This window comes from Dendroctonus ponderosae, unplaced genomic scaffold (assembly GCF_020466585.1).
Source record: "Dendroctonus ponderosae isolate FM_Combo_2020 unplaced genomic scaffold, Dpon_F_20191213v2 Dpon_F_20191213_11, whole genome shotgun sequence".
Taxonomy (NCBI): Eukaryota; Metazoa; Arthropoda; class Insecta; order Coleoptera; family Curculionidae; genus Dendroctonus; species Dendroctonus ponderosae.
This window is the reverse complement of record NW_026017213.1, coordinates 187,892-203,324: the sequence shown is the minus strand read 5'-3', so window position 1 is coordinate 203,324 and position 15,433 is coordinate 187,892. Positions and strand designations below refer to the sequence as shown.

The 15,433-nt window shown below is 37.8% G+C and overlaps 1 protein-coding gene across 1 annotated transcript; it reads left to right on the top strand.

The window, feature by feature from the left end:
• The first annotated feature begins 1,953 nt into the window (after positions 1-1,953).
• On the top strand, positions 1,954-12,841 carry LOC109540408 (serine/threonine-protein phosphatase 2A regulatory subunit B'' subunit gamma). Its single transcript, XM_019908770.2, has 7 exons — positions 1,954-2,248; positions 2,313-2,611; positions 2,667-2,850; positions 10,839-10,993; positions 11,046-11,172; positions 12,213-12,486; positions 12,547-12,841. Exons 1-7 carry the CDS (start codon positions 2,203-2,205, stop codon positions 12,779-12,781), a joined length of 1,320 nt encoding a protein of 439 aa, XP_019764329.1. The 5' UTR covers positions 1,954-2,202; the 3' UTR covers positions 12,782-12,841.
• The last annotated feature ends 2,592 nt before the right edge of the window (positions 12,842-15,433 follow it).

The following is a 15,433-nucleotide window of genomic DNA, read 5'->3' as shown; positions in this document are numbered from 1 at the left end:
ATTTAAATTTACAAAGATTTATTGTTCTATTATAGCCGCTTATTTTATGCCTAATATTAGAAATAAGTCAAATATGTCAACACCGTCGTTCTGCTTTTTGCGTGATTCAACGTGATGTTTATTAACGTTACCCGTAGTCGTACGTAAATAAGGGAACACGTTATCCTCTAATAACTTTCTTATTTATTATTTTATTACTAATTTATTATTTCTTTACTATTGCGCATGCTCAGAATACCGGATAACGTAAAACGTGTTGCAATTAAGGGGCCTAAAAACTCCCTATTTGCAACTATTCGAAGATATATAGATTGTGTCGCTTGAGCCCCTACGAATTTTTGTTTTTTTTCCTTGACAATGAAGAACACAGGGAAGGTCTGACTCTCTTGTGATTAACCAACGTCTACTCTACGGAGTGACGCCGGAGTCGAGAATAGTAGCAGACAAGCAGAGTAGAAAAAATCTTCTTTTGAAAATACATCAAATTAAGTAGTTGCTGCGAAATAAGTTCCTGGGAGCCGGAATAATAATAATAAATGAAGCCAAAAAACACTTTTGAAACTCTTGAATTCTTGAAATTTGCTTTCCCAAAACTACTTATTCATGCATGAAAATGAGATTGTCCGGTGCTATTTGCTGCTAAATCGTGTTTTAAGGGTCAATAGTTCATAACTCCACATGCAAAATTGTCGCTTAGATGCATGATAATTGTGTTTTTCGCAAAAGTTTGAGCTTATTTTCTTACGTGGCCAATTGATTGAGGTTATCTAGTGCGTCGTTAGCTTTGAATATAAAAGTTAGTTTTATATTCAAAGGTCGTTAGTCAGATGGCGGATTATTTGTCTCTTTCGGGAACAGAAAGCGGTGTTCCCACGAATTTGTGCATTATTTTCCTTTCGGTTAATTTTGAGTTAGTTTGTTTGCGTTGGCATGGCTGAACTGATTTTTTTAATGAAGCTAAAAACATACACTAAAGGTTATAAGTCAACTGCCTAACTAATCTAAACCGGCCGATATTGAATGAATTTACATGCTAGGTACCCAAGGATAAAATTGACAATAACTTTTAATAAACGTTTTTAGCAGTTTGGCAGCACCGCTCGAAATTTAGCCTGAAAATGATGATTTTCCTGAAACTTTGTGAGTGTTTTTTTGATTAATTTATGGACCATCCAATATTTTTTTTCTTAGCAAATCCTTAATTTAAAGTGTTCTTTGAAGTAAAACAAAAAAAACAAACCGTTGGGAGGACTTAAACGACACGATCACCAAAAGGTGCAAAGTGCAAAACCAACTCTGAAATGAGGGAACTGAGAAATATGCATAGGAAAAATTGATTAAATGAACGCGAATAATATTAAATATGTATACGTTATATGTGACGCCCGCATGGGAGATTAAGGCAGTGATGTCATCCTAAGGAATTGCCATCCACAACTTTGAATGTGATTTCAGTAGCTGTCAGCAGCGCACATCTCGCGTTAGCGGGAATCCGGTGAATCCCCTTTAAGGTCTTTAATTTCCCGGAAATAATATTTACTGAGATGCAAAAATCAATACAGCTGTACTGAGTGTGACTTGCAACCGCCCCATCTACATATAAACTTTGTCAAATGCTCATTTAAATTAAGAATAAAAATTGAAGCAAAATTTTGGGCTCGGTATTTTGACATTTTTAAATTGGTACAAACATTTACAGTGTAATATACCGTTTCCAATAACCTTTTTTGTTTTACTTATCATGTTTTATTAAACATTTTTAGTTATAATTTTTTGTCAAAATCTAAGGAAAACTATGGACTGGTGATTGGAATCTAACCGATCTGGCATCACTGGGTTAAGGAAGTGGCAACTGCGCGAAAAATTTGCACTGGCACGTCGACGCAAAGAGCGAAACCATCATGGCGTTCTTTGTTTTGTTTTGAAAATTGGTGGATTTCTGGAGGTGAAAAATCGTGAAAAACGGCATTTTCTCGAAAAATTTATACGAAAAACGCTTTTTGTTATGAGATTTTCTATCAGGTGAGCCTGGTTGTAATCGGCAAAGCGCCAGTCCTGGTATCAGACCGCGGTGTACATAATTACTAGAAAGTCCGGCAACGCTGCTGGAAGCAATCAAAATAACCACAAAAATCTGACAAAAATAACTTTTCACCTGTGAATGTGAGGTTTTGTTTGAAATATTTGGCTACTGAAAAAACTATGAGTTTAAAGGAGTTGCTAAGGCGAAAAATTCAAAAACTAGACGGTTAGTAGACGAGTTACATGATCTTCAGATTCACGACCAGTGGGGATTAATAGCAAACATTCAGATGAAAACCAACCTGTTCCCCTCGAGCTGGTTCAGAAGCAGGAAGATGAAGAGTTCCGGCGACTGCTGAACGAATGGGGCAAAGGCCGGACGCAATCCAGTGCGATTCCGCCCTTCTACAACCGAATCCCCGGTGAAAATGAACCTTTGCGCCAGAAACTACGCGAAGAAAGTCGCGCTAACTTGCTGAAACAGAAAAGCCTACAGCTGCTCGATAGAACTGAGATGAACAACCTGTGGGTATTGCTGGATTGTCATCACGTAACGGACGAGCAGCTCATTTCCTATGAGGACTTCCAGGTGAGCAGACCAATGAGCAGTGGGGCTTGTGCTTAGTCACTAGAGTATTTTGCAGAAAGTGGCTCAGAAATCAGGCCCCAAAACCAGGGAGTACCTCAAACCCAGCGTTTTTGCAAAACTGCAACAGGGCGATCATCAGGGCCGAATCTCAACAGTCTCCCTGTTCAACTACGTGATGAGGAAAGTGTGGCTGGATCAAACCAGAGTGGGGCTTTCAGTGTATGACAGCACTGGCCAAGGTATGCGATTTAAGATGAGCGAAAAACAATAATTCCGGTAAATATCTTGATCTGCAATCTGCCCGTTTTGCCTTTTGATAATAAAAGAATACTCACATGGAAGATAATCTCTTTTTTAGCAAAATTAGGACGAGAACGGCATTTCCGCCAGAACTTTTACTCAGAAAAAGGATTACTTATCTACAGTATGAGTGTTCCTTTAATATCAAGAGCCAAAAGGGGCAGACCCAGATAATTATCATAAATCTCGCGCTTCACCATAGCTTGATTCGCGGTAGCGATTCAGTATCGGTTCTAGACAAGAACGGAAAAGGGAACCCATCGCGACTCGAATTAGGGCGCAGGCTCGTTTCAGATCCATTTCGTTCCACGAACACTTTTGGAACCAACTTTTAGTAGTACCGACTAGAGGTGTGATAAACGGTCATTTTTCTGTAGCAGATTACAACGTTCCAGTTTTACTTTGGTAATAGATTTCAAAAGGAACGTTACTTTTTAAATTTTTCATTAAAAGTGCACAATGATGATAGTAAAAATAGTGATAATATCATAACAGGGCTGCTCATTAGCGCGTCAAAGTGCGATATCTCAGTAAATATGACTTTTCGAGAAAAATATCGCCCACTGAAGTTTCTGAGTGCATTTTAAAATTATTTTCTAGTATACGGGGTGCGTTATAAACGTGTGGTAGTAACCAACTATGGTTGTTTTAAATGGAACTTTTTTTTGTGCTTTTCGGATTTGTCGTCAAATTCTATTGTTCATTTATTTCGAAAATTTAATGTGAAAAACTTATGGTTTTCGAATTATTCGGAAAAATATGAAAATTTTTAGTTACTGGGTTCTACATAAATCGGTGCTGTACCTTACCAGCTGCGAATTTGGAAAACAGTCGTCTGGGATTCTAAAAGGATTTCGGATTCTAAATTTACTACTCTAAAATAATCTAACGTGCAGATATGTTTTTATTCATAAAGAGATGTCCGTAAACCGCTCAATTAGCTTCTAAGCTTGCATGCATTTAAACCTCAAAAAGTTGCTTATTTCTAATGGAACCCCATAATTTTTTTTCAATTTTGGAATTTAACGTCTAATTTTAGGGCAGATTATGTAAGGTGTCCAAGCCCTAAGAATCACTGTTTCTAAGCTATTCGGAAAAATTTTTAAAATTATTTTATTCTTATTTTGATCAAGTTAACCGGGTACATGTTGACATGGAATCAAAAGAGCGAACGTTTGCTTGTCCCTATTGAAGTCTGTGAGCCCTGAAAATATAAGTTTCACACTGTTGATCTTATTTTTTATTAATCCCTAAAACATATTTTGTAAATGTTCTTACACAATTGTCAAAGTTGACTTGATTCAAGCAAAAATTAAGCCATTTTCTAAATTTTAATAGCCGAATAACTTAGAAACGGTTAGTTTTAAGGTTACCACACTTTACGTAAACTATCTTTAGAATTTGACGGAAAATCCGAAAATTGAAAAAAAATTGGGGGGTTTCATTTGAAATAACCAAGTTATTGAGATTAACAAACATGCAATTTTCAATGGTCATTGAACGGTTGATTGGAAACTTTTCGGGAATTAACATATGTCAGCACGTAGCTTGTTTAGTCCTCTTGGAGGTCCACAAGAGCGATTTCAAAATTTGTAGCTATTAGGGTACAGCGCCAATTTCTGTGAAAACCAGCAGCTGTCAGAATTTTCATATTTTTTCCAATAATTCGAAAACCGTAAATTTTTCAGGTAAAGCGTTTGAAATAACTTTACATTCCAATTTTACGATAAATCCGAAAAGCGCAAAAAAATGGGGAGGTCCCATTTAAAATCCATAGTTGATAACTACTCCACGTTTAGGACGCACCCCGTATATTGAATAGTAATTTTAAAATGTGCACCTTTTAAACATCAAAAACTTCGTAGGAAGTATTTTCTCCYACAGTTCATATTGTACCGTGGATGGCCGGGTATCAAACTYTTTCTTCAGAGTACAGTATTTACTGAGATATCGCACTTGTACGCACTAATGAGCAACCCTGTATAATGACTTCCTTTATTAAAAATATAATTCTTAACATTGGTAAACTTAAAATAAAATATGTATTATAAAATCAAAATCCACACATGGGTCAGGAGTAACTACTTAAAGAACAAAAGAACTGATAGTAAACCGGAGTGATTAAATAAAATATACGGTTTATACCTGCGAAACAGTATATTATTTACGTGCGAATGGAAAAGTTGCTGCGTAATTCCATGAGTATGTAAAGTGCTCCTTACAACTCTTCTGGAAGTTGACTTGATTTATGGATCATCCGGGAAATTTTTGCTGAATTGCTTAGTTTGAAGTGTTCTTTGAAGTAAAAAGGAAAACCTAAAAATTCAGAGTGGCTCAAACGACACAAGCACTGATTTTGCAAATATCATACAAAACTTTCTAACTTTGATTTAGAAATTAATACAGACATTTAAACGGCAATTAAGGGTAGAAACGACCATCACAACTTAAATATGCAAAGAAATTAGATTGATCTTATAATTAAACTACTCGATAAAAGCAAATTGTGAGATAAAACTTGCCTCTCCTTGTCCTTGTGCTATACTCTCTCCGAGAGCCTAGGCGCCCTCTCGCGCATACTTCTAGAACGTACCATCCACAACTATACGCAGACTCAAGATTCAAGACTTGGCCGGGGATCGAACGGAATAACACCATCACCGGAAAAATCACCAAGGCTATGCAAAAAGCAAACAGGTTCAAAGAAAACACTAAAAAAAACCCTTTCGGCCTTCCAATCGAAATTAAAAATAAAATTAAAATCCGCAATTGCCTTAAGCGAATTGCAAAAAGAAACTCCGACTCTATTCTCAACCGTTTAGACCTGGGTAACACTGTGTTGAGTTGTCCTTTTGAGTTGTTGCCGTTCTCTGAGTTAATGAGTGATAACACACGTACTGCGCCAACTTCTGAAAATTCACTGAGATACCCAGGCTTGAATCCGAGTGTTTTTGGCTCTAAACCAGTGTTGTGCCCGAAGGGCTTGGCACAACTTCGACGGCCCAATGTATTTGTTGTGCCGAGCCCTTCGATCACGACACTGGTTTTAGGAAAAATCTGCCAATGGGGCCTGTTGAGTGTTTTTGGGTTCACGCTAGTGTCGTGTCCGAAGGGTTCGACACAACACCTACATTAGACACATTTGGATGTCACTAAATGACTTGCCTTCGATCCATCACCAGTAGATTCGCAGAAATTCATTAATGAACTTTTGCGCCCATTTTATTCCTGATGATGGTGCGAATTCGAAACTTTCATACTCAAACTCTCTACTTGGTTTAATCTTGCTTAGTTTAGCAGAAACACATTTTTGAAGTGCAGTTTGCGAAGAAGCACTCGCAGCCCAAGTTGGAAGGTTTCTCAAATCGTCCCCGAAGAAAGACGAAACTTTCAAAATCCACAGATTAATGTGTGCTCTTTCCAACACACGCCTTGGCCACGTTCTATTCCACTGGGTTCGGCCTAACTGAATTTTTTGAAAATTGCGACGCAATTTACGCTTAGTTTCTTTTAAATTTGAGTTGCCGCCTGCCTGATGATCATGGTGGTGCCTGATCAGCCTGATGATGGCTCAAAAGCAAAACTTTTCCCATCCTGACAACAAAGTGCGTTTTTATGTTTATATCGCATCAGAACCCCATTGTAAAAATAAACTTGGAATTGCCTACAATTTGTTCAGGTCATAAAGCAGCTTTACGAGATCTGAGTCTGACCATGTTATAATTATTGAAAAATGGAAGTAAAAACTGTGTTATATTTATTTTTATAATTTATTCTCGCAAATATTATTTCTCTCGTACCTATCTATTCTCCTTCTTCTTCTTCTTCTAGTCGTTATTYGTCCAGAATTGGACATCGGCCTCCYTTAGTACTTTCCATTATGATCTATTCTGGGCTATTCTCATCCATGGAAGTCCTGTCACCTTTTTTATGTCGTCGTACCAACGTGTGATAGGTCTTCCTCTCTCTCCTCTGCCGGACCATGGCCTCCATCGCAACCTTTGAATATAAAACTWAGTTAGTTTTATATTCAAAGATCGCAACACTCTTCCATTCCACCTGTTATCCTTTATTCGGGCGATATGTCCCGCATAGTCCCATTTCAGTTGTGCTGCCCGGTCTATTAAAAATCTACCTATCTATTATTATACAATTAGAAATCATTTTTCTTGTTTTTGCTCTGGCAGTCACATCAAATCCTCAAAATCAATCGATCGAAGCACCTTCTATGCTTAACCTGATTGCCACTAAAGTACTAAAGTACTTGGTGAATCAGTCTTTGTGAAATTCGTCAAATATATTTGACGTCACAAACTTGTTTTTATTTGATAATTTAATTAAATTCTGCACAATTTTATAAATCGTGTTCTTCGGTTTTACACATCTTTCAGCAACTGTTTTTGATGCCCATCCTTCCTCGATTAATGTAATTATTTAAATTTTTTCAAATAATTTTGAATGTGGCATTATGATAATTCGCGAGATCAAAAGTCCAAACGCTCTCTGGTGTCTAAAATTATAACTATACGTTAACTAGTAATTTGACACTGACACACACGAGTTTAGTTGACATTGGTGTTTACATCTGATTGTGATTTGTTTCGTTCTAATCAACTTTTGCAAGCTTTTTATTTTTGTTTTTTTTCATTCAAATCATTCATTCACTCACATTAATTTTTGTTTCAATTGAAACTCACTTTTTGCTTGTTTACCAACTCCAATAGATTGACAAGTCTTAACTGTCATTGTCACGAGTAATTTGACGTTCGTTTCGCAGCGCGCCCTCTCGGTAGTAGCAGTAGAATTCGCGAATAGGATAATGTATTTGTCAGTATTATGTCATTTCCGCAAAGGTAGAAAGTCAGATTTACACAACTGTTTACTCGTCTAAGTTAATGTGTCGTCGGCTGTACTTTGCTTCTCGTAAAAAGCGACGAGTCTCGTTTTTTCAAAAGACGACGGCGTTTCGACTTCAATGCGAAAAGTGCCAGTTTTTGATGTTAAAGGTTGTTAGGACAACCAGTCCTTCCTTTAATCCTAGAACTGCTAGAACCGGTAACAGACAGGTTTTGAACCAGTTCTTGCTATACCGCGAACATAGAACTTTGGGTGCAGAATACTCAAAACTAAATATATTGCAAGAAATGGTTTTTACAGACAGTTTTACATTCCTATATTAAAACAATTCTAACAAATTCAAATRGGTACCTARAAAATCAAATTTCTGTATGTATCAGTAGAGTTTCTGATTATTTAATATTAATTAATTAATTAATTTAATTTGATATTAATTATAAGGAAATTTTTCTGTTGAGTTACACTTGTTTATTTATTGCCTTATAGACACTCAGATTAGGACGGTAAAACTCCCAAAAGTGACCATAAAATTTATACATTTCTGATAAAAAAACCCTCTTATTTTCAGTTGCTCTCACTGTCGCCGGTAGAATGTTGAATATTTTAGCACCAAGGTAGTCCACCGATCTAAAATTTAAAATCGTAGTACTATCTGGAATTTTTTGTCAACACTAGACCCTGGTGGGGTACGAGTGATCAATACATTCCGCCATTATAGGATTCTGATGTACATGAGAACACACACTCAAGACAAACAAGAATCTCGTAGCAAGAATATTTCCATTGCAAATTCGACTTTTTATATTTTCTAAAAACAATTTTATGAATATCGTTTTGAATTGTTGCCAAGGGCTGTAGAGCATTTTCATATAAACTTCCCCATACTATTATAGCATATAAGTAAGGACTCTACTGTGGCTTTGTATACAGAAATTAAAAGATGTTCATTTAAGATTTCCCTAATCATATAAAATTTTCGAATTAATTTCCTAAGATTATTAGTCAATCTAGAAATATGCTGTTTCCACTTTAGATGTTGATCAACTATTACCCCTAAATGCTTAGTAGATCGTGCCTCTTATTTCGTTTTAAATTCCATTTATTTTTATGGCATTAAAATTGGGATTTGGGGGGCGGCTTGACTGAGTCAAGTCAATTTTTTATTGTATCCAATCCGAGAGCGGTCTTCTCGCAACTCCTCAGAACTAGTAATATTTTTACTTTAATACGAAAGTAAATACACCCTGACTAGAGGTGTGATAAATGGTTATTTTTCTGTAGCGGGTTACTACGTTCCAGTTTTACCTCGGTAATAGGTTTTAAAATGCGGTTCCAAAAGGAACGTTACTTTTTAAAATTTTCATTAAAAATGCAGAATTATGATGATAGTAGAAATGATGATAATATATAATGACTTAGTTTATTAAAAACATAATTCTTAACATTGGTAAACTTAAAATAAAATATTCTAAAATCAAAAACAAAACATGGGTCAGAAGTAACTACTTAAAGAGCAAAAATACTGATAATAATAAAACTAGAGTGATTAAATAAAATATATGGTTTATATGCGAAAATGTTTAAAAATCTCATTTTCATTTAAAAATGAATTAACATTTAAGAATTAAATTTTTTGCTGATGCTTTTTACTGATTCTAATTCTTCGCGAGTTTATGATAGCACTAGCAAGCTTTAGAAAATAATCTCTCGCATTTCGTTTCACAATAACATTAAATAGTCCACAATAACAACAAACAGAAATGCGTGTTTGGCAAACCTGGACGAAGTATTACACGAGTTAATTTTAGTACCACCAAAAAATAATTAAAAAAACATGTCGACCTTACAACGTTTATTACTATTCACATAACTTTCATTTCATCTTTGACCGAATTTATATTTATAAAAGCCAGCTTGCTTAAATGCAGGTACGCATTCTGCTTAAAACGTTTGTTATTTTACATTTCAACTGTGGTGGCATTTATGTCTTAGACTCTTAGTTTGCTCATAGCTCATATGCAAGTGCACATTCTGCTTAGTTTGCTGGTAATGGGCACATAACTCCCGAGCTAAGTTTCTTGAGAGAAATCCCTTTTTTAAGATTTATTACAGAATGTCAGAAAACTAAATACTTATAGACTAAAATTGCTGAATTATATCATCGCAGCAACTAAACAAATTTTTGCTGGTTCCTGGACAGGAAGGCAACGCGCAACTACATACAACATATTTTCTCAGACTATGAAGGCTTTCACGGCCGGTCAGATTACATTTAGGAATGTTTTCCGGGCTTTGAAGCCGTGGTCTATCGGAATTTCTTTGTGACGTTTCGTCCACAACTGCGGTGGACATTTTCAAAGGCAATGAGGCAGTGGGCGAAGTGATCTCCCGTGCTTTCCGACTAAGAATGATTCAACTGCTGGATTCCCAGTCGTATTTATGCCGCCCAGCCGTGTGTGCTCATGCGTGGGGGATGGGTGGGGGTTCCAACGCTTCGGCGCACATGCTGTTTGGCGCAAAACGCGCTTCCAATCTGGATTGAGTGCCGTAATTTCTTCTTTTCTGTTAAAATTGCTTTATGAAACGGTTCCAAAAAGAATGGTTTCAGTCTACAAACGGCTGCAGCTGGATAGATCGCTCGACGTTGTCGCATCGGTTCTGTGCTGGTGGGCACCGCTGTCACGGTTTTATGAGACGGTTCCAAAAACAACGGTTTAAATCGGCAAACGGCTGCAGCTGGATCGATCGCTCGACAATGCCCGAAGTGCGCACCGCTATTTCGGTTTTATGAGACGGCTCCAAAAAAAAACGGTTAAATCGGCTAGTGGTAACTACGGTTTCAGGTTACATATTTGGAACACTGTTATTTTAGCGGTTACGTTAAATACCGACCATACCTAACCCTGACTGATACGGAGTGTCCCATTGAAAGCCTGTTATTTTTTGTTGGCTGAGGCTTGTTGGAATCTCCAGCGCTTCCGACTGAAATGTTTGTTTTCCCACGGCTTCTAAACCTGTTTCACGAACAATTGTGGCAAGTTGGTGCTGGAATTAGTGACTTTGGTTGCAGGCTACTTGACTGAAACTGAGCTAGAACACTACATAACTGAGCTGTTGCCCACTTTGTGCCAGCTCGATGGACTGGAGAAGTCATTTCACAGCTTCTATGTTTGCACGGCTGTTCGCAAGTTTATGTTCTTCCTGGATGGAGTGCGAGCGAATAGAGTGAGTAGTGGGGCTGCCACTTTTCACAGCAATTAATTGCTCGTGCTTCCAGGTACGTATCATTGACATCCTGGCGTGTTCCTTTCTGGACGATTTGTTGGAGCTGCGCGACGAAGATGTGAGCAAAGATGTCCAGGAGCAGAACTGGTTCAGCGCCCCTTCAGCGCTGCGAATTTACGGTAAGCAGACTAGAGATGGGTGGGATTCGTATGATTCGTATCATTGATACGAATCCTTCCAGTGATTCGAATGGTACGAATCCCTAAGAAAAGAGATTCGTACATTTCGTATCGGCTTAGAATCGCATCGCGTTCCAGTACCAGTACTGTCAACAAGACTGTTGAGTGGAGGATTCGGAACGGAATYCGAAAGTCAATCGCGGGCTYATGTCATTGCGTGATAGAAAATAAGAAGACGGAAACCGTGTTTTCTGAAATAACCGAGATAAACTCAAATATTTTTTCAATTAATTTAAAAATATATTTATTATGTATTATTGCAAAAAAGTAATAATGTTTATTATTGTATGTTAAATATGAAACATTACGAAATAGATATCTAAAAACTAATTGTTTGGTGTTACGAAATAAAATAATACTCAACAGATAAGATCTAACTAAAAAGAAAATTTAGAAAAATAATAGAATGTACAAATATAATTAAACTGGCACAGGTTTTGCATTAAAATTGATTAATAACAATTGTGTCACTTTATTGGAACTTAATCTTGACCGTTTTCATCAATTGTTAGACTTCTTTTAGAGAATATCCGCTCTGCTGGCACGGAAGCTGCTGCAATGCTCAATCTTTTTTTCATTAAATGGAATAAACGTGGACATGTAGATTGTCTTTTGTACCACCACTTTAGTTTTAGTATCATGGGTACCGGTACCTAATGCGAACTAATACGCATACGCGGCTTCGATCGATTGCATCGATACGAAATGAACGAACCTTCTGGTACGAATCTTTTCTTGATACGAATGTGTGTTGTACGAATCACTAAAAAGATTCGAATCGCACACCTCTAGAGCTGTCTCAGAGGTTAATCCACCGCGTTTAGAAATGTTTTGTCCCGAAAGACGGTCTCGTATTGCATCTGCTGTTACTAGCCAATTTCAATTAGAAGTCATTTTTTCGGCGGTGTTGATATCAGTTTGCTATTCAAGTTTCTCGTCATCCGAGCATTCCATTTTCAATCTGATCCGCTTTTCCGTAGGTCACTACTTGAACCTGGATCGCGACCACAACGGCATGCTGAACAAGTCGGAACTGGCCAGCTACGGCTCGGGCACCTTTACAAAACCGTTCCTAGATCGGGTGTTCCAAACGTGTCTCACCTACGGCGGCGAAATGGACTACAAGACTTATCTGGATCTGGTGCTGGCGCTGGAGAACCGCTCGGAACCGCAGGCGTTGGCCTACCTGTTTCGCATTCTCGACATCAAAGGCTGCGGCTACCTGGACGCGTTCACTTTGAACTACTTTTTCAGGTGAGCCAATCTTGTGGACACAGCCACTTGGAGGTGTACTACACGCGGAATTGTTTGCAGAGACATTCAGGATCAGATGACGGCGCACGGCACTGAGCAGCCAGTGTCGTTCAGCGATGTAAAGGATGAGCTGTTCGATATGGTGCGCCCCAAAGATCCGGAACGCGTCACTTTGAACGATCTGGTTGCGTGCGGACAAGGAGAAACTTTTGTCAGCATTCTGATTGAGTTCCGTGGATTCTGGGCCTATGAGCATCGCGAGGCGATCTCTTCTGAGCCCTCAGACGGGCTGTAATTTATCTGATTTCTATGTTTAAATAATGCATAATTGTAATATTATTATTTTTGAATGGAAGCTTTTGGTGTTTGATTATTCAGTCCACCTGTATTGATGGTCTTCAGCGCCTTCTGGTCAGCGCAATGATGCTCAAACTTTTTTTAAACTTTTTTCCTCAATTAGAAATTCAAATCGACGGCCACTTCAGCTTGTATACAGGGTGATTCAAAATTGGCGTCATTCCTTTTAAGAGGTGATAGAGGCTCCCTTGGGGAGTACCAGAAAAATATAGAAATTTTTTTTTTCCAAAATTTCTAGAAGATATTAACAGTTGAAGATAGAATTTCAACTTTGCTATTAAGCATTATTTTGAAATTGTTCCATGTTTAATTAGTAGCATGTTGGAATACTTAAGCATTCAAAAAGAAACATTACGATCTTCGCTTCAAATTACGAAAATTTTTGATATCAAAAAAGTTCTCTTCTACAATTTTTTGATGAAAAGGCACAGCGGCAATGATGTTTTTTGTCATTAACCGATAGTTACAGCTGGAGAGTCCTTGTCAATAATTTGTCAAACTGTGACTTACTTTGAATTTCCTTTCACGAATTTGCTGATATGCGATTAGTTCAGGAGAAGAGCTACAGTAACATAGCAGAAGCTGGAAGAACTCACGCCAACAAAGGGCGAGGAGAGTGGTTCCAGGAAGATAGTGGCCGACAATCGATGGGCACCAGGCACAGAGGAACAAGTATTGGACATAATCGAATCAGGGCCTTCCAGGGGCACTCAGAGCACAATACACTTTCCCAAGCACCAAACAAATACCGAAGAAGGGCTGCATTCCTACCACTTTTGTACGATACACACAGCACAACGAGATACAAATGGAGCAGGAGTTAATTAACTGAATACGAGAAGCTGCTTGATAAGAGTGGATAGTAAGGAGATTACACAGGCACTAGTTTGTTTGGAGTTAACCATTAAAATGTTTGGTGTTGTATGGTTTATTTTTTAACACCAATATTTGAGGTTATGAGAACAGTTGACATTTCGAAAGTACGTTCCGCAGTCAACAAATCTTGTTGAATTTACCGTATATCCTTGTTTATCTTATTGTCACTCTGTATAATTCCATGGTTACCGGAGTTTTAAATAATTACGAAGCAACGTATTTGCGCAATGTTTATTAGGCAGATAACCTTGAAAAACATTGCTGCCGTATTTCTGATATAATTTTTTGCAAATTTCTCAGTTTTCAAGAACAATTAATTTATTTTACTATTTTTTCTGTACTCCTATAACAGCGCCAGACAACACCTCCAGAGGAATGACGCCAATTTTGAATCACCCTGTATAATATAAATACGGGTCCAGAGGGTTCAATACGACAGAGAGGTTAAAAATGGAAAGTGTGACAATCGTATATTTGCTTCGATGGATTTCGTGGACTTTGCCGAGTAGTTTCGAACGACGACCGTAAATTATCGTTCGTTTTTAAGGGATTTTGCCGAATCAATCAGCTGCGCACGCAGTGGGGTGACGCTTGTTTTGAACGATCCCGTTTTTAAATTTCAATGGAAATCTGCCGTTCTGGACAATCTGGATAGTTGCAGTTTTTTTTGAGGAACAAATATGCTTCTGATTTTCCACTTGTACCGTGACCAGTCTATACCTGCTCATTAGCATTAATTGACTAAACGAATCGCACTCCACTGATTATCGCTAAGAGAAATTTGCTGGTCACCCAAACAATCCCGCTCGAAAGATTCGATACCTAGAAAAGTCTACCTAATATGATATAAGCAAAGCTGATAAATCACGCATACTTTCCACAAGCAAAATTTCCTGTCACGCAAGGACTTGGAAGTTTGAAGACGCCAAAAGGGGAAGTTATGCAGCGGCAACAGGGCAAATTAAAGGCGAACGTACACTAGAAAACTTTCAGAAATATTTTCAGGGCAATTTATTTTGAAGCAAATTTCAAAACCGAAATTAACTATATATTCCAAACGAACAAAGTTAAATTTTTATCTCTGCTGGTATCTGTTTGGGTTATTGATAAGATCATGGGTTTTCTGCCGTTTTTTGTTCACAGTTATAAAAGAGTAGATGAACGCGTCATTTGAGGCCCTCCGAATCTTTTACATATGATGTTGTATGACATCATGATAAAAGAGGATGTCTCAGAGGAGGCATTGCTGAATGAAATGGAGCGCTGTGAGGAGTACACGAAGAAGTATTTGCGTTTGCATATTCGATATTGTTAGATTCAGTTTTAAAATATTCAAATTTGGCACCTTTTTGATAGAGGAACGGTTTCCAAATGTACGTAAGGCCGTTTACGTTTAGCGCCAGTCGCTCAAGCAGCCGCCCAACAAGGTCACGAAACACGCGGAAATAGCGTCGGATTCGTGCGCGGTGGGTCTGCCTGACAAGACCGAAAAACACCTTTTTCTAATATCAGAAGTGGGAAGGATGAAGATGTTTTTTATGGTCAAAATATGTATGAAAATTATGGAGTTTTATTTAAAGGTACAAACGAACAACAAATTGTACCAGTGCTCTCTGCCGACAGAACTTCTGAGAGTAACAAACAAGTTCGACAATTAACAAGACTGGCAATGTTGTGTCCGAAAAAACTACCCGTATTAACTTCACAACCCGGT

Coding starts and splice junctions, on each gene's coding strand:
- LOC109540408 (XM_019908770.2), top strand. CDS start 2,203: ATGAGTTTAAAGGAGTTGCTAAGGCGAAAAATTCAAAAACTAGACG. Junction 2,249..2,312: donor AAAAATTCAAAAACTAGACG/GTTAGTAGACGA, acceptor GCAAACATTCAG/ATGAAAACCAACCTGTTCCC. Junction 2,612..2,666: donor TTTCCTATGAGGACTTCCAG/GTGAGCAGACCA, acceptor AGTATTTTGCAG/AAAGTGGCTCAGAAATCAGG.